A 19,031-nucleotide genomic window follows, 5' to 3' on the forward strand; every position below is an offset into this window, starting at 1 on the left:
TTCTTTTCAATTCGAGGCTGTGCCGTATATTATTCAATGGGCTTTATAAAAGATTAGGGAGAAAGATTAGGATCATTCAACGAATAATCTGAATAGTTCAGTGCATTTTGGATACATTGTGTTGGCGCTCCAACGAAGTACTGAATCCCGTGAGTATAAACCTTACTTGCCCGAAGTAAAGCTAGCCGAAGCGTCGGTAGCGTGTTTACTAGTCGCGTCGTTTTAATTTCGCGTGTGATTTTAATGTGTTTTTCAAATATAAGATGCTTTTTAAAGTACTTATTAGTGGTTAAATAACCGTGCTTAACATGGTTTTGTAGAAGTACAACAAAATAAGAAACAAAATTCACGTGCGCTTGCATACGCTGGTTACGGCGACGCCGTGAAACTAGCATAGTGAGTGTGGCTGTGTGTGTGTGCGTGCGAAATTGTGTTTTATAATTCCGTAATGATTCGAAAATAATTTGTGCAGTTTCTTTAAATCCTTACCCACAAACTCATCTTTAGCCTGCAGTCGACAACATTCATTTGGGTAAGTTGAAAAACAATCCACTTTGCTATTATTTCCTTCTGTCGGTCAAACGACTAACCAGCTATCTCACACTTCCAACAGGGCTCAATTGTGCATCGATGGAAGGTAGGAGTGCATCACGTTCTAAAAAAAACCCATTTGAAGTTTTCATAAATTGATGTCAACGAGTTCATACCGAGTAAAATGCCAGGAAATGGGGCATGGGTCAAAAAGGGGCACGTTCCGTTCGCATGCGGTGCAATCTTCCCAGCCGCGTCTCCTATGAAAGTGTGTCACCGAAAGGGCGTACCGGCTGGCGAATTAACACGAAGCGATTAAAGACAAAAATAATAGCTTAACTCTTCCTTTGGATGGATGGGAACCCATCCACCGCCGAAGGTTTACAGCAGGCACACTGACGTTTCTCGTGCCGGATGGCTTCATCCCTTCGATCAATATGCATTTCATCTGACCTGTTAGCTCATGCCCCCGTGCTGGTTTGGCGTGGATGATCTTTCTGTAGGCATTATCGTCACCGTACGCTCGCCGTAAGCATCATCGTACACTTCTCTTCGAAGAGCACGATTTTTATTAGCAGTGCAGTGGTTTTATACGATCTTCCGGGCTCGTTTTCTCATCAAAGATTGTTCTCGTTTGGGTAACCTTACGACTATGGGAAGGGATAGAGGGAACATACACATAGCGCGTATGGTGGACCATGATGCTTCAAACACGTGATGAAACATTGTAGAGAAATCTTTTCTTCTTATGTCCACCAAGCAGGGCCGGATGCGTACTGCGTTTGGGTGGATCAAGCTCGGAAGATTTCTAAAACTGCCTCCGGAGAACGATTGCGCTCCGGTGAGTGGCACAAATTCGATCCGGGAAGCATGCCAATCTGCAAAGTGCAATGGCCTTCGGGCATGTTGAAGGGCTGGCATTGCGTACAATAAAATCGGCCATTTGAAGAAGAATGGCAACCATCGACGAGACCCGGGTGGTGTATTTGTAATGGGATTGCATTACACAGGGAAGTGCGCATTAGTATGCTCATTGAAGCACTCCTTGTACCAGCCAACTTCGGCCAGCTGCTAGAGAAGCCCGAAAGCAACCACAATAAATTTGCATTAAGCCTGCAGGCCGACTGTGTGCGTCTTTGTACGGTTGTGCCCTGGGTAGGGCTTGAGTGATTTTCTTTTCTTCTGCAGCAAAGGAAAGGAATGCCATTCACATATGCAACATACTAACAAGCTAGGCGCCATCTACTCACAGGGCGATGTTTGGAAATGCACAAAACGTTTCCAAATGGATACGGGTCTGGGAGGCTACCCTGTGGCTTTTAAGGTTAAGCGGAGCCCAGTACTCCAGTTTTGCATTCAGTGGCAGATGAAATGATACCGAACGACGACTACACTAGTACACGAGCTTCACTCCTGCAGCACTACATCAAAAAAGCCCGAGAAACTTCGGGATATGTGTTGCATGGGTTGGTATGGTGAGACGGTTAGGAGTTTGCCTGCCGATGGGCTTTAATTGATTTGGATCCATTTTTCTACAAGCCACGGTGCTCCTGGCAGTAAGAACTTCAACCGGTTGCCCTATCTTTAAGTGTTTAAGTAATGAAACATTTGTACGCAGCGTTCAATTCTTGGCCGATGCTGGTACTTATGGGTAAAATATATGGTTTAAAGCCGTTTGCACTTACGCACTCAACACACAGCTCGTAAGCAGCAGCAAACGTTTTGTGACTATGGTAGCACATTTTACCAGAATGATTGCACTTATCGCTAACGGTGAAGGATCCAGCAGGAGGAGAACGGGCAACACATGCCACTGCCATTATCGTTAGTGAGCAAAGTGCGTTATTTAAAGGGAGGCTATGTTGGAGAGATCTCCGGCTTTTCGCACACCAGCACGTACTGTGTAAGAAATTGTAACGTATTAGGCTTTAAAGTTTTATTCATATAATATGTAAGCGTGCAGTAAAGTTAAATGATAAAAGGTGTACATGGTTTGTGAGAATTTAAATAGAACACTTTGAAATCCGAACACGTCGTGCGATGTGCGTTCATGGTACAAAATGATACAAAGAAGCATTCTAGTTGCCTTAAATAGAAACGACCAATTGAAAAGGAAAACACTTTCCAAGTGTCGATGTCGATGTGTCGTTTTGATGGGGGAGGGTATTTAGCGAGTTTTTTTAACAAACATTTCCATCAGAAATTATATTATTATCAACGCTATCACTGAAAAGAAAACTGGAAATGGTGAGACGTTTTCAGGACTCTTGGCCTTAGTTAATTGGGATGTAAGAAACCAAGGAAAATAGGAATCTTGAGTTTAAGAATTTGAGCAGCGCTTTATACGAGGGAGAGGATCATGGAGAATGCCCAGTCAGTACATGTGCAAGTAGTATATTTTAAAATATTTTTAATGCATATGTTATTCAAGCAGTGGAATTGTTGACGATTGCACAAACCACATTTTTCAAATGAATTTCAAGAATTTCAATCTCATAATGGAATACCTCCTCTGCTGTTGTAGAATAATTTACGAGCTTTCGTCGGAATTCACACCTTCTCTACTCAATTCCGTTGAACTAGAATTCAGGATAGGTTTCGAGTTATTCATAAAATCTTCAACTATCATCTCATCTATACAAAACTATCATGTTGCGCTAAAGGGGGTTCAGCATACTACCGATGATCAGCTTGTCTCCCGGAATTCATTTTCTTTATGAATGTTTGCATATTGCAGAACATTCACTTTGTATTCGATGTTCACCTTTCGTTCGATAAAATCTATTAAGAAAACGGATTTTCTGATAAACCGTAAACCTTGACCACCGACAGGGAAGGAATGGCCCAGAGGGCTGAACCAGAACGTACCGTTGTTTCAGCCTTCCCTTATCTTAAGATGGACTCTCCCTAGGGGGAAAGCAACCCGTGCCGATAAGAGCAATCGGCAAACGGAAGGATACTGGGATTGCGGGTAAAGCGGATGACCACATGACCGGCCGGATGTTCAAAAAGCAGTTTGTATAACACCGATGCTTGGACCCTCATTTATATTTGTGTCTTTTTCTTAACCTCCCAGACAAGACGAGAGAGAGAGTTGAGAAAAAAAAATCTAACTATCGAAAAGAGTGGACGTTTCGGGTCGGTAAACAATACCCGACTTGATCATGGGGAGATGGCCGAATCGAATCGGATTTTTCAGTGTACAGGTTGTTGCTATTATCCGTCCTTTGTTGTTTGGTTGGATGATAGGGAATTAGGGTGCCTTTCTGACCCTTTCGTATCGTAACAGAGAGCCGCCAAACGAGCAGGGCTAAAAGTCGCCCAAGTGTGGTGCGTTTTTTTTTTTGGGAGGAAATTTAAATTTCGCCTCTCCCTCACATATGCTGGACGTGCACTCGGGTCCCTACAAGAGAATCTGTTTTTGCCGACGATTTGGTAGAACGTTTCAAATCTTGGTTCCCAGAAACAAAACATTGGGTGCCCTGTAGGTGGCGAACGTTTTTCTTTGACAAAAATCTAGCCGATAGCCAAAAGCCTTTTCCTTGGTTTCCAAGCTGGGTTGGGTTGTGCCTAGCACGTCCTGTAAGATGCCAGCAAACATAGAGAGCAGGATTTCAACCCATTCCAGGGGTGGGGAGTAAATCCTGCTATTCATAAATATTTATTACGATCATACTCATCCTCTTTCTCTATTGGATTTTTTTATTTACCTTGCTTATCTTTTCCAGTCTTCGGTCTGAGTCTTTTTCTTCTATTTGAAATAATAAAAGTGTCCTTTTGATTGTGATGGGTCCGTCATTAGACTGCCATCTCCGATGCCATCTCCAAGGAATGGGTTCGATTTCGGAACCTTTAACAAAAGTCAACAGAACAGAAGTAAAAAGGGCACCGGTCCAAGGTCCAGCATTTCAATGTCCATTATTGAAAGAGAGGGTAAATGCAATATCATGCAAAATTTCGATACGGTTGGCTTAAGTGTCTCGCTCGTCAATGTAAAATTTTTCTGAGGGCTTTTTTTGTTCGCTCCTCCCTGTAAACTTCTCCTTTTGAACCTTTTCGAGTCGACTTGCGTTGTTTTTTAATTAAAGTGGAACCTTTGATGAATTGGATGGGTACGGTGTCCACTTGCTGGACACCAGCTAAAAGTGGAAACAAGCCCCAAACCATACATGCCTACATGTACATAACGCACTGATCATTGTGATACGATTGTTTGTTTGTATGGTAACGGATCTGTACCGTGGTTAGGATTACTTTCGGATGGGTTAAAACCACGTTGACATGTTGGTTTGACATGCTGGGAGCGTATGTACGATAATAGACGACGGTAATGTTTTGTTTTAATCTTGTACACGAACGCTATGCGACACTTTTTACGAAGGCAACTAGGACTTCGTTACAGAATTACGTAGAATTCTGGATGCACTGTTGGATAGGCGAGAATGGCATCAATCTTGAAGCTGTACGCATTGGTGTGGGAGGTTTGGTTGATCGTAAATTATATGGAGATTTTGTGCATTACATGTTGGCTTAGGTGCACCTCCAATATTTTTTTTCTTTGCATGGACTACAATAAATTACCAAAACGAAAATCATTCAGGTTATCGAAAGTCGTCAAAGGCAGTGTCTGCCCGTTTATTTAGAATAACCGCATTGCATGTTATTGATGTACCAACTGATTTTATGGTTTGTTAGCTTTTTTTTTGAAGTTTTTCGTAACTGCTATCAAAGAGTTTAATGGGATTGTGTCGTGGGAGGGTGTTGACAGAGGTTTACACAATCGTCAAAGGCGATTTATAGCTAACTGTACCTAGGAGTAGAGCACCACAACGCTTGTATTACGCTTTGAATTTATTTTCATCGATCGTTGATATACTTGGTTAGGTTTTTTTTCCATAACTTCCCTCTTCGATTTCTTGTCGTTTGAATCCACGTGAAATTCGATGCACCGACCAACACATAGGCATGATTCTTCTATTTCTTGGTTAAACCAGCCATCGAGTGGCTTTGCTAGACTTTAATATCACGGCTTTAATATCACGTTTTTGGATAATAAGTTCTCGGTGCGATTTGAAATAGACCAGAAAAATGAGCAAAATCTGTGGATTGAACTTAAATATATCTAATTTCATCGCAAGTAACGAGGTGCTGTAGATTTTCATGAGCGATATTATAGAATTGGTCGTTCATGTGCGCAATGTTCATTAGACGACCAGAAATATAGCACCGAAGAAATATTTTTTCAAAAAGCTCACAAAACGCCGTCCGATCCTGTTAGTCGGAACTTTCGTTTGATCCATCGTACCGGCCATTCCAATCGATTGACCTTTGCAAATTTATCGGAAGGGAGCAAAACCCCAAAAGCAAAAAAAGAGAAGAACTCCTGGTGGAAAACCGTTTATATTGATGCCTTTTAAAGCGATTGCTTGGAGCGTTATAATTACATCCTGACCAACCGATTGAGATGAACCGATCGGCGAGGGCAATATCCTGGTGGTTGAACGGTTGCGCTATATACACATGTTTGGTTCACCGATTCCATGTCCAATCACCAGCCTGCCACTTCTTACCGGTCAGCCGACAACTAATGTCAGTGAGAGAGAAAAATAAACCGAGCCTGAAAGTCCTATATCTCCAGCATGCACAGTAGAGTATTGGCCCCGTTTTCCAAACTAAAAAGCTTTCGTATGAGCGTGAAAATTGTACCCAGCGTTTTCACTAGGCACAACATTGGGCCGGTCAGCAGCGCCTCGATAGCCTGGTTTCGTTTTGATCCGGTGCCTTAGTTTTGTTTTTTCTTCCGGTCAGCAGTCACGCAGTCACACGGTTAGTAATGCCTTCCGTTTTAGTCACGCCATGTAAGAGAAACAACCGCTGCAAGCACATAGTTGCGCGCGTTGATTGATGTTTGTTTTAGGCTGATTGCAAATCGCGATTGCGTTCGAAAGGGGCGTTCGAATAAAATAGAAATGCTGGTTGCGTTTGGCAATCCCTCTACTGCAGATGGCCGTCGTGTGGTCGTGCTGGTCGTCGCGAACAGGCTGTAATTCGCGCTTACATGGAAAGCACGATTCAATTACGAGTAAAAGCTTTGTAAATATGTAATCGAATGAAGCCAAGAGGCAGATAATTAATGAGTTTGGGGAGCTTTCGAGTATTAGTTAGTTAATAGATGTTTAGGACTTCGGAGCGGTTGAATGATTTTATGTGGTAAACGAGTAGATAAAGGATTTATAAAATAGTGGCAGTTAACATATGGTAGTAGTGAGTATTGCGATATTTTATCGATACTTCTTCTTCCTGGCTTTACGTCCCATTGGGACACATCGGTCATTTAATGGTTTACTGGACTTGTTGATATCAATTAGTTGGATAGGCAGGGTTGGACTTTAATCGCAACCCTGAGGTGAAGTTGTGCAAATAAAATAAAATAAAAGTTTTGCTCACAACATTAACTTTCAGCTAATTGTATATCTGCTAAGGACTGCATTACATCCATATTTGCTTGGCAGAAATTTGAAAAATTGGTAAGTTATGATTAACAATAGGGATTGCAATTGCTGTATCGTTTAGAAAAGTGCACCCAAATGCTTGCTCTGTCTAAGATCTGCATTCAGCTCTCAATTCCATGCTTCCAACCATTCAAATCTTCCACCTTTTCATCGTCATTTTAGGCGCATAATCAAAATGTCGTTAGCGTTTTTTACTTTGGGGGCAAACTTTACCGAATGGGCCAAAGTTATATGGCGATGACCAAATCATCCGGCGCGATTCAAATCCTTAAAACTTCTCGCACAATGTTGTGAAAAATCATAAAAAATCATAAAAGTTCAGAATTGCTTGCCTTTCTTCAGGGGTTCGATCCTTGGAAAACTTCAATCAAAAGTATCGGGGGAGGTTTTTTTTTTAATGCGCTCTCCTTGCTTGTGGCGGGAATTTTGGTTGGGTGGCTACTTCCTGGCAGCTGTGAAGCTTGATGGCATCCGGGTTTGGTAGAGTGGGGAGTGACTTTACGATCGGCATCGGAAGAGCGGCAAGTCAACCGCGTTCAATGAATTGTGTTGTAGCGAGTTTCGTTTGAAAGCCGTTTCGGACGGTGGTTTTGATGAACCGTAGAGTTGTGCGACGATTTATTTCCCCGGGACAACCCGGAAAGGTTTTTTTGTTGTTCGCTTGGATGGCTCGCTTGAAAACCATTCCAATTTTTCGCCCATTTGACCCTCCTTGGTTAGCGTGTGCAATAGGTAATGCCGTAAAAGTTTGAACTGTTATAAAAATCTGTTATTTTATAACCATCACTATATAAGGAGCGTGTTGTAATTTTGACAAGTTATAAAATGCCAGTCTATGAGCGATTGTCACAATAGTAGACGAAGGACTGTAGGATCCCTCCAGCGAAAGCCATTTGTTGCACCATAACCGTCCGTTTGGTGGCTTGTGGGACATGTTTTTGAGTTCTTCGTAAAATGTGAATGTTCCCCACCGATCTCGTATAGCGAAACATACGTAAAACATCGCTTTATATCTCGTATCAAGCATATTCTCCTTCATTTTTACACTCGCTGTTGATCCTGGAAGCAAGTGTCAAAAATGCACTACCTTTCCAGTGGAGAAATCGAAAAGGCGGAACACTTTACGAGTGTTGGAACGAGCACCGCGTTCCAAAGGTAAGGGTGCTTGCCTTCGTATTAACGCTTGGTGGCAGAAGAGAGACGATTCCTTTTGTTTTCGGCTGTCGGCTTTATCCGGGCCGGTCACGGTACTTTGGACGGGGAGATAAAGTTTGAAATTTAATGTTTTTGAGTTTTGTGTAAGGAAGGCGTACATGAGATATCGCCACCGTATTTTTTGATTGTGCCCTTATCGAGGCCCAAATACAAGGGTAGTGAGCGAATTGTTTAGAGCAGGGTTTGAAATAATGAAAATATAATTTTCCGTTTATAAAATGCGTTTGGATGTGCTCGGAAATGAGCATAATGAACTTATATGATGTTCACTGCTTCTGTTTTATGTAATTTTTCTTAAAAAAATTGCTGCCTATGTGACCAAAAGTCTGTAAAATTGATACATCAAATATCAAATGCTTTAGGACGTATAAATCTCTTTTGGCTTCACTGCTTATGACTGCTCGGCTGGTTGGCAGAAGTGGGTTAAAATTTTCATTCTGAAGTCATCATAGAAAAATAATCTTTCTTACTCAGTTCAAGTGCATTATACGTGATATTTAAAGGCTTCAAACCTTATATCTTGGCTTAACGACCTCCTTGGTCACGCCGGCCATCTAATGGCTTACTAGACACTCTTCGCGATACCACTTAGTTGGATAGTCAGTCCTCACTACGTGAGAACGGTCCGGATGGGATTTGAACCCCGGTCCTGCCGTTTGAAGACCGGCGCCGATGTCTACCATACCACCGGGGCGCCTCGAGCCTAAGATCTCTATCTTCTAAGTTCACAGCTAGAGTTATTATGTATTTCTAGGAATGTAAATAATTTACCAATGTTTTTTAAACCACATGCTCTGAGAGCTCACATCAACATGCTTTTTTGCTTTACAAATGTATCTCCCCTGCATGTGGGACATTTGCAAGAAACCCCCTAGCATACCGTACTGCACCGAAGGGATTCTTCAAGAAAATCTTTTACTGTGTTTCCTTCCTCTAGAACACGGAGTACCTTGTTTTATTCAGCAGTTTGGAAACGAACGAATGGTACAATAAAATTATTTTTTTGGTCGTGGTTTTGTTGTGTACCAACCAAGCCAAGGGTTATTTTAAAATGTTCCTCTATTTTTAAACATAATAAATAATTGATGAAACATTGTCTATGGTAAGCATGTTACTCTCTGGGTGGTGAAAGAAGCAACTTCCTCGAGTTCTCAATTACAATGGTTTGCAGGTTGTTTATTGGTGACTGTAGGAAGTTACCGTTTTCCCACTAGAGACCCACTAGCAAACCCCCGCATCATGCAGGAAAGTGGGTGACATTTTACATCGTTGGTCAAACGTGCCTCTTAGATGCTCGAGAACCGTCAATTATGGTATGTGATAGATCACAAGGAAAGCCTTCTAGCACAAATGAATGACCGTATGGTAGACAGGTAGACTAGCAGTGGTTGGAAAAAGCAACAGGAAGTACTGTACCCGGTATTGATTTCCATTCTGGTTAACCATTCTGTATGAAATATTCATATCAACATCAAACGAAGCGGTTGTGTTTGTTTGGCCACTGCTTAAAGCGTACCGAACAATTCCAAGCCACAGTTAATGGATCCGTTTGAGGTGGTGGAAGACGCTAGAATCATTTTGTTTCCTTTTTTTTCGGATGGATTTTTTGAGGTGCCAAGTATGTGTAACCGATGCATTTTCTGTTTCAGTAGTCAAATTTATTTTTCACTTTAGTAGCCGTTTCGATTTTAGCTTTCTCCATCTAGCTCAGTCTTATAACAACTCAGTTTAACATATTCGTAATATTATCGATAGTATTACAATTCGTACATTAGCTTTTCCTTGTTTACATTTCCTACCATCTTTTAAGTGGTTTTTCTTCAAACTTGCTTCAATTTGTCGTTTTTTTATCGATTGCTTTTCATTTCTTTTGCTTCTTGAAAAACAAAATCTAAATTTTTGTTTCTTCTATATTTGTTTGCTCCGACAACACGATTTTTGTTCACGTAGTGTGTTGCAGGTTACACAAAAGAAAAACAAGCAATTATAAATATTTTTGCTCATGTGCTCAGTTAGATTAGCTCGTTGCCAATGTCTATATCCCCGAATGCTTTGTTATGGTTTATGCTATTTAGTACTTCTGTTTTCTACTCCCGCCATTCCTTGTTGGGTGTTTTTCAAACTGAAACACATGGCTGGTTTTACAGGACTTTCTTAGTGGAAGTTTGCTTTTTTCTTTACCCTTCAGAAGGACATTCTTTAGCCGCCGATGGTATTTGTAAAAATATAAATTATCTCTATCTACTGTACAAAATTGAAAAGTTTGCAAAAGACTGCATAAAGCTGCAAAGTTTGAAGTGAAGAAGGACCAAAACAACAATGAACTTTTCAGAAAATAAAAATGAGTTGAAGAAAGCTATCAAGAACAAGCAAAGAGTATGAAAAGTTCGGTGAAATAGAAGCTATTTAATGTACAAAATGTCAGAAACATAACAAACGCTCAGTATTATTTAGTATACAGGGGAAAAAATGACATCTCTGGACACTAGCTTACATAAATGAATTAGCGCAAATGGTGTAAGGCTCAACGGATTTTCTTCAAAACCTGTAAAATCATATTGCATTGATTGCTTCCCTTAGTATAATTTCCTTGTTTGGTAAATATTTTTTATTGGTTTTTTTCTTTCTTTCTTGCTTAACATACAGTACAATTCGAGTTACAAAATCCACTTAATCTAGTATGGCGCATTTGAACGATTTTTCGAAAACAAAAAACAATTTACCTTAATGTAATGGGTGTCTCTTGTTTTTGTTAACATTAGCCTAGGGTTTGGGCCTGTGTGTGTGTGTGTCTGTTTGCCACCCAAAAAGTGTACATGTACAAGTGTTGTTTTGTTGTCATTTTCTTACTAGCCTTGTCGTTCATTTGGTATCCACCTAAGCAATGCTACGACATCTGGTGACGGATAGAACAAAAAGGGATAAAGATTAAATGAAATTTCTTATGTTCCGTTTGCCCTAATTTTCTGTACAAAATGAGTCGAAAGTTTGATTGGATTGCTTCATTGCTACATGCCCAGTTTGTTGGGCGCTAGTGGTACACGCACATGTGCGAGCGGCCGTACACCACGCGTCTATCGCAGTACGCATCCTGTACCGTGTCGTGCAGTGCCTCCTCATCATAAGGCTAGCAGCAGCAGTATGAAGTGCGAGTACAGCACGTAGATGAAGAAGTTGGGCGAATAGTTATTGAGGCTACGCTGCACCGGAGGCACTGGCAAGGTGTTACTGTTCGTGTTGGCAGATGGGGGAGGACCTGCTGCCGCGTGGTGGTGCTGCTGGTGTGGATACTTGTGCGGATGTTGCATCGTCATCGCCGGTGCTTGCGGATGATGATGATGGTGATGGTGTTGGTGGTGTTGGGAGGGACTTTGATGTGGTTGTGAGTGTTGGTAAGTGGCCGAATGCATTTGAGGATGTCCCTGTACGTAGTGATATTGGCTTGGTGGTTGGTGATGGTGAAACGGGTTCGTAATGATGGACTGTGAGGAGGGCGTGTTCGCGGTGGTCGAATTGCCAAGGACTCGCTGGTGCTGGAGGTAGTCTATGTTCTCGTAGTGATCCGAGTCGGGATCCACATCCACAACAGGAACACCCAGCTGGTGTGCCGTTTGGTCCGGATACTTCAGATCGTACCGTACCGGAAGATCACAGGCGGGCCTCAGTTCTCGATAGTCGTTGGACAGGACTTGCTGTGCTAGGTAGCGTTCCAGCTCCAGCTTGTCCACCTTTTGCGGCACAATACGCTCGTGCACGTTTTTACGCTCTTGAAGTATTTTTTTACGCTCGCGAGACTTGCGCCGATACAGGATAGCTGCACCGGCTCCAAGCGTCAGAAGCAGCAAACTGAGCAGTATGCTCAGCACTGTAATAAGATGCGCTGGACAGTTTATATCACTCTCGGACATGTTGCGAAGGGTGCGCCTCGTCACCAGGCCATCCTCGTTCAGATCACAGCCGATCTCGTCCTTATCGATCAGCAGTACGGTGGTTATGTTCGTGTGATCTGCTAACGATTTGCCCAGGAAGGCAACACCGTCCGGATCATCACCATCGTCGTCATCGAGCGTACCGGTCACTAGTCGCCACAGCCACCGAATGGTGCAGTTACATACGAGTGGATTGCCTGCCAGCTTAAGCCGCTGCAGACGATCGAGCGGAAACTGGACCGCGTCCAGCGTAAGTAGTGCGTTGCGACGCATGGAAATGTCGATGAGATGCGGGTTGCCGTGAAATAGACGCACGGGAAGGGCCGAAAACGAGGGATTGTCGTCGAGGGTTAACGCCTGCAGATGCGTATTATCAATAAAAGCTCTGGTGAAGAAATAAGAATAGAAAGAAACGAATATGGCAGATTAAAGCATTGTGTTTTATGAGATTTTTGTTTGTTGAACTTTGCAGGCAGCATAAAAATCCCCTTCAAATCACCCACAATAACCGCAACTAATGAGAATATGATTCAGTTAGGCATTTGATCATCTCCCTCAAATGTATCCTCGTATGTGTTTCACCACAAAATTTGCCCCACATACAGACACAAATTTATGTGTTTTTTTTTTACAACTCATTACATTTGATTGTATATTTCTGAGCCCACACTGCGCGACTGTTTCGAGAATATTGTTCACGGTAGTTATCGCGGTAAGCACGGTTCATGAAGTGTCGCGAGTTACAATGCAAATGCAACCCTCGAGCAGAGGAGACACTGGCTTGATATCACTGCAGGAGTTATGTTTACGACGTACGGAGCAAATCGAGCGAATAGCTTTGCTTTTGCGGCGTTACACGGTGGACAAAGTTGGAGCGAGTGGCATACACAAGATAGCATTGTTAATGGTGCTACAATTTATACGGCTTGGTACATGAAAACATGCGGCTTTTGGATGCTGGCACAGGCTGCGGTAAACTTTGAAGTGAAGGGCCAGCGTATTATGTTTGCTGCCAATACAGATACTCTCGAAACAATCCACTTCTGCTTCATTTGAGGTGAGTTTTTGATGTTTTGGATGAGCCTGTTGCTTCCATATTTTATTATGCTTATATCAAGCAAGGACGTTAAGCCAAGCAGAAGAAGTCTTGATGCAATTTGACCATCACTAAACGGAAGACACGTTTTGTGATGAAAAAAGGAGCAAATGATCTCCATGATCCTGAGGTCTAGGCTTCCAGCTTTGTGCTCTACATTCGATGCACCTGACGTGTTTGATAAGCAATCTGTAGATTTCAAAATAAAAATAACGCAAGAACACACTTTTTTTGTGCCGATTACCCAGAAAACATCCCTTAGAGTACGAATATTGCATGTGTCAGAAATAGTTCCAACTTCTTATAACGAAGAACCGCCATCTAACATCAACCGACACGGTAAAAGGATGTGTTGTTCCTGCCGTAGCCAGACTAAATACCGTTTGGCATGATCTTGCGCAACGACGTTCGTGTGCGAGTGCGAACATGGAAGTAGATCTTGGCAGCGTAATTTGGCAGCTGCATGCTAACGGAGACTGCTTCGCAAGTATGACGCATACGACTAACAATAAAATACACTTTATGTTCCTCCGACAACGGGCGGGCCGTAACCCTCCGTTACGGTGAGCACTGATGGCAAATGATGGCGCATTCCCGTTGCAGAGTGCGGCTAGAACGTACAAAAATAGTTGGCGAATGTGTGAATTCGTCCCAACTTTCGATACGTCCGCCATTTCACCGTTTGTGCTGCTATTGTTCTGGCTGCCAACAGGCAACGATTCGCCTCCCAATGCAATGGTAGCCATTTCTAACCGAGCTAGAAAGAATTCTGATGATGAACTATCACATTTTCGCGTTGGGTTTCCTTTGTGTCTGTGTGTGTGTGTTTTTTTTGTATTTCGCGCTCTCATCGCCACGGTAGGAAGAAGCTATTTTTGCCACCAGAACGAGGACATGTGAAACGTGCGTGCGAGAAGGTTTTTACCGAAATTACACGCGAAACTTTCACCAGACTCGCGTTGTCAGGGTTTTTATAGTGGTGCAGCGGTAAACAACACGAGACGATAGTAAGGTTTAGGGCATGTGAATACTGCGTATCCTGAGACAGTGTTAGATGGGTGCAGAGAAACCATCGGTTGCGAGTAGGTTGATTTTAATTTTGAAAATAGTTTGTCAAAATAAAATAAGTATTGGATGACTCAAGAGGGTTTTGAAGGTTTTTGTTTTTGCATGGATTATATGAATAAATCGTCAAACAGCATTGGAATTTAATTTTCTGTGAATCTCATAAAACACATTTTACTAGGGTGCAATTGAAAAATAAAATCAACTGATTAATTCAAATATTACATTTTTAAATCTTTCTATTCCATCTTTTTCAAATAATCAATTTCACCTTCTTGGTCCATCACCATCGAGAGGTTGCGGCCTCCCAGTTCTAACATTCCTTATCCTGCTAGAGATATGCCAAATCTTATTTTCAGTATGCAATCTAGAGACATTGTCCTATTTATTTTTGCTCTAAAATTATAGCTCTCCTCGACCGATGTGGTACAAGTTAAAATGAAACCTTCGCAACTAATTTATCGTTTTTTCTTCGATTTTTCAAAATTTATGGATATTTTCCTTGATGTGTTTGATGTGATGTCCCTTGATCACAGCTAAGAAGAGGAAACAACTATGAAGCCATAATCGCGAATAAATGTTCATTGCTTGTCAATTTCATTCTGCCTTAAAAATGACTCGTTACCATCGTTTAACAGTGGAACGAACCATTTGTGAGACCACTTGCTTTACGTGTTTGTGTTGTGGTGAGAGTCATAAATATATAAAACTTCATCACCTATCAGAATAGTCCAGAGTATAGCGAGATATGCGCGGCGGTATATGTTTGAACGGGATCACCCGACCGCTAGGCTACATTACATTACTACACGAAAGAACGAGCTTCGAAAGTAACGCCATCTAATGAAGATATTGCGCTTCAGTTGCGGTGCACGTTCACGAACACTCCAACACGTGCCTCGAAAGGGAGGATCCCTGGGAGGGTTGGAAAATGCTATAATCCCAGCCGATCGTTACAAACGTTGATGACAGCTCGTTCGGGAAAAACCTTTTGGCAGCCCGCGTTTTACTACTTCTCGAACGTTTTCAAACGCTTTCTCTCTGGTTCATTTCATGAGCCAGCAACATTTTATCGTAAAATCCATTCGGGTTCGCCTGAGTTCCAGCTTGCATTGATCGTGGCGTACCGTGGGTGGTGATGATAACATCATTCCAGCCAACTTTTACCATCCCCATCCCGCTAGTATAACTTTTCCCCGAGAGTCAAGTGGAATGCTGGCAGCTCATAACGGATTGCATCGGAACTGACAATCGATTTTCGATGCTTTACACTGTGTTCGTACGGTGGTGTTCAACTGCAGTTGCACTTTATTTACACCATGTGCGGGGTTGTGCTTAGATGCATCAGCGGTACGAACGAAAAAAAAAAAACCACTTGGATGATAAAGCTCCCGTGAGGGATAATGTCGAAGCTCTCCCGGACACACTGTGCACTTACCTCGTATCGATGCGCTCCAATCGATCCAACCGGTCCAGATGTAGCTCACGCAGTTGAAACAGATTCTGGAAGGCAACCGGCGGTAGCTCGACGAACGAATTACCGCTCAGTGTCAGCGTGGTCAGATTGTACAGCTTCGACAGCTGCACCGTTGGGATGGTCTGGAAATTGGGTGTAGAAAAGAGCAGAGAACCGGGGGATGAGCAGAATGTGAAAGTGAAAATTTCAACTCCCTTCTGGGAGAGGGGATGTGGACTGATGCAGGTGGTTGTGGGATTCAATCGAAATAAATTATAAGCATTATCGGGAGTCAAAGCCGTCCACACTCCATCAGCGATGTCAATGGGGTGAAAATAATTCCCTCTACACGAGTATCGTTATGGCACGTCGGCACACTGCTTCTATCAGTGGATGCAATAATTATTTATAGGAAATAATTGATATGAGAATTAGATTTAATCATGTATAGTTCTTTTGACCGTTGATCGTCTTATCCTTTGGGTTTTATAATTATTTGATCTAAATAAAAATACAACTTTAAAGAGAACTGATAAAACTCTATTTCAAAAGCATTAAGCATTCTACATAAATGGATCATTAAACGTAAATCTTTCCCTTCGAGTGACGGTCATCTCAACTCGTAACGGATCTCATTTCAATCCGTTCATAAACTCTTCACAACATGTGTCAACAAATTTCATCGCTGATGCACCGAAACCCTTCCTCGGACAACAGCCTATGTGTTGTCGCGCCACCACTAACTAATGGTATCGCTTTCTTCACACATCAACCGTATCCACAAAAATGAACCGAACGGTGGCGTGTTCCGTAAAGCACGGGCACATCACACAGCGGCTGGATTAATTGCATGGAAATGGTTTATTAAATTCTATTAATTTGCATTTCAAATTGTATCGATCGAAAGTTGCTCAACCCGTGTTGAGATTTGTGTGGACTCAACCTCCCACAAAAAGCCCATTTAATTATGCAACGACCGAACGGGACTTACCGTTAGATTGTTGTCCGCTAGGTCGAGAAGCTGCAGCGCATTCAGTCCACTGAATGCGCTCCAGTCGAGCTCCACCAGCACGTTCCCGGCCAGCCGGAGTGTGCGCAGCTCGTGCAGCGTGGCGAAGCTATCGTTGCCGACGAACTCGATCAGATTGGTGGACAGGTCGAGATGGCGCAGTGACCTCACATACTCCAGATTACCTTCGTACGGTACCTCCAGCAGCTGATTGTTGGCCAGCAGCAACGTTTCGAGAGCTACCAGCGGCCTTAGCACACCGTCCTCGAAGCTTACTAGCCGGTTGTTCATTAGCTCCAATCGACGCAAGGACGCCAGGGCTTGAAATGCGGTTGGATGAATCTGCTCCAGCTGATTGTCACCGAGCCGCAACAGTTCGAGCCGTTTCAACCCTCGGAAGCTGTCCTTCAGCAGAGTTTGCAGCACATTGTGGCTAACGTTAAGCGCTAGCAGCTTTTCCTGCGATTCGAAATTTTTCGACCCAAGCGAATCGATCAGGTTGTGGGAGAGATCGAGCGACTCGAGCTGATAGTAGAAGGCGAGCGTAAAGTGTACGTTGGTGATCTGGTTGGCGGTAAGGTTAAGGTACCGCACGTCCGGATTGAGCTGGATCGGTACCACCTCGAGCGAGGCGTTTATGCAGGACGTGCGTAGATTGCGATCGCTCTCACAGGTACAGAGCGAAGGGCAGAAGCTGTTTGCTGTGGGCAGATGGGTGAGCGCCAATAGCAGCACCGATAGCGTGACGACGGTGAACGGTGGTGGTCCACTTGCTTCTGCCATGATGCGTCACTAGGCTGCCCTGATTGTAGTTTTCCTTTTGGAGTGGATTTAATCTCTGCTCTGGTTCGGGTTTCGATCGTAGCCTGCTAGCCACATCTGAGGCATTCGCTCACGTTCGATTGATGCACATCTGAATAGAAAGGGAAAAAGGAGAAAGTGATAGTGGTTAATGCGCTTATCTTTTTTGAGATTTGGATAAAGAAATAAATAATGTGTGCCTTAATTGTAGATCAGGCACGATGTAGATGTCAGTAGATCTGTGGCACGATGGAACAGTGTTGGATGGAATTAAATAGGTAAATGCTGCAATATTTTGGTAGAATAATAATAACTGAAGAAACTTGCTGACTTTTCGAAAGTCTTTTAGAATCTTGTCAGAGAAATGTAGTATATTTTTTCGAACCTGAAACTAAGTACTGTATAGTTCCAATTATTTGAATACTGCCGTGTAGCTATTCTAGGCTTCAGAAGAAATACATTTTATTTGGCTATTTGTATCTATTTTTGTTGCCATTTAATACCTTCTTTATATCCTAAAATGCCACCAAAGATATCTCTGCATCTTTAAGATGTATTTCCACCCAAGCGAGATTTACGGACGAGCGACAAACTTCCGTAACGACCTTCTCGATGCATACCAAGAGAGCAATATTGTTACTACATAAATCATAACGCAACTCATAATCATCCCAGCCTAACCACAAATTAGGCACACCCCCAACTCTCTCTTTCTCTTTTTCCTTCGAGTGTGGCGTAACTTCTTGGTACCACTGTGCCTCATCCACAGCACACGAAATATTTCACCCACAAAACTTCCAACAATTTGGCTGAAGAAAATGGTACCCCGGTATACACTCGAAACATCTTCCACCAAACCACTGCTTAGAATATGGATAAGGTCGGTTTCGGTAACGTGTAATCTGTCAAAAACTTGTCACTCTTGACACTTGGCTGCTTGGTTGCGGGAATGGCCGTTCGGCACGCGATGCTTGTGGCGGAAAACACAGTACCACTTTATGAACATCGCTATGTAGATGTGAGTTGGAAAAAGGAGTAAAGTGCTTTAAGTGGTATAATGCGAATTGGCACGTGCCGTTGGTTATTGTTTTGGGATTGAAGTTACGGTTGTGTTTTAAAGTACAGACAATTGTGTTTGAAAGCGTTCGATAGCTTGTTAAACTTGTTGTTGCTTTGCCTTATGCTTTGGCAATGAGTGTGATCAGTAATTTGCCCAACATGAATCAATTATTACTCACACATTGTTTTGCTGTTAGTCTTAAATTCGGGACCTAATGTTTTTATCAAAAAGTTACTCTTAGTTCATGCTTTCCATTATACAAAAAAGGATGCGCAAGTTTGTTTTTAATTTCGTTTTCAAATTTGCTTTCCAAACACATTGTTTTAACGCGAACCACTCGGCCTGGCTGTCGCTGAC

The 19,031-nt window shown here is 42.6% G+C and overlaps 2 protein-coding genes across 2 annotated transcripts in view; both read right to left on the reverse strand.

Annotated features, from left to right (window-relative positions):
- Positions 1-19,031, reverse strand: part of LOC126567793 (histone acetyltransferase KAT6A-like) — a 504,467-nt gene that overhangs the window by 266,423 nt on the left and 219,013 nt on the right. The window lies entirely within an intron of this gene.
- On the reverse strand, positions 11,335-17,596 carry LOC126567943 (nyctalopin-like). Its single transcript, XM_050224318.1, has 3 exons — positions 16,796-17,596; positions 15,787-15,947; positions 11,335-12,572 (listed from the first exon to the last, which is right to left on the reverse strand). The coding sequence occupies exons 1-3, from the start codon at positions 17,594-17,596 to the stop codon at positions 11,378-11,380; spliced, it is 2,157 nt and encodes a 718-aa protein (XP_050080275.1). The 3' UTR covers positions 11,335-11,377.

This window comes from Anopheles maculipalpis, chromosome 2RL (assembly GCF_943734695.1).
Source record: "Anopheles maculipalpis chromosome 2RL, idAnoMacuDA_375_x, whole genome shotgun sequence".
Taxonomy (NCBI): Eukaryota; Metazoa; Arthropoda; class Insecta; order Diptera; family Culicidae; genus Anopheles; species Anopheles maculipalpis.

Excerpts from the sequence above, each read along its gene's own strand:
- LOC126567943 (XM_050224318.1), bottom strand. The coding sequence starts at position 17,596 with ATGGCAGAAGCAAGTGGACCACCACCGTTCACCGTCGTCACGCTATCG. Across the intron at positions 15,948-16,795 it reads TAGCGGACAACAATCTAACG|ACCATCCCAACGGTGCAGCT; the intron begins GTAAGTCCCGTT and ends CCCAATTTCCAG. Across the intron at positions 12,573-15,786 it reads TTGGAGCGCATCGATACGAG|AGCTTTTATTGATAATACGC; the intron begins GTAAGTGCACAG and ends TTTCTTCACCAG.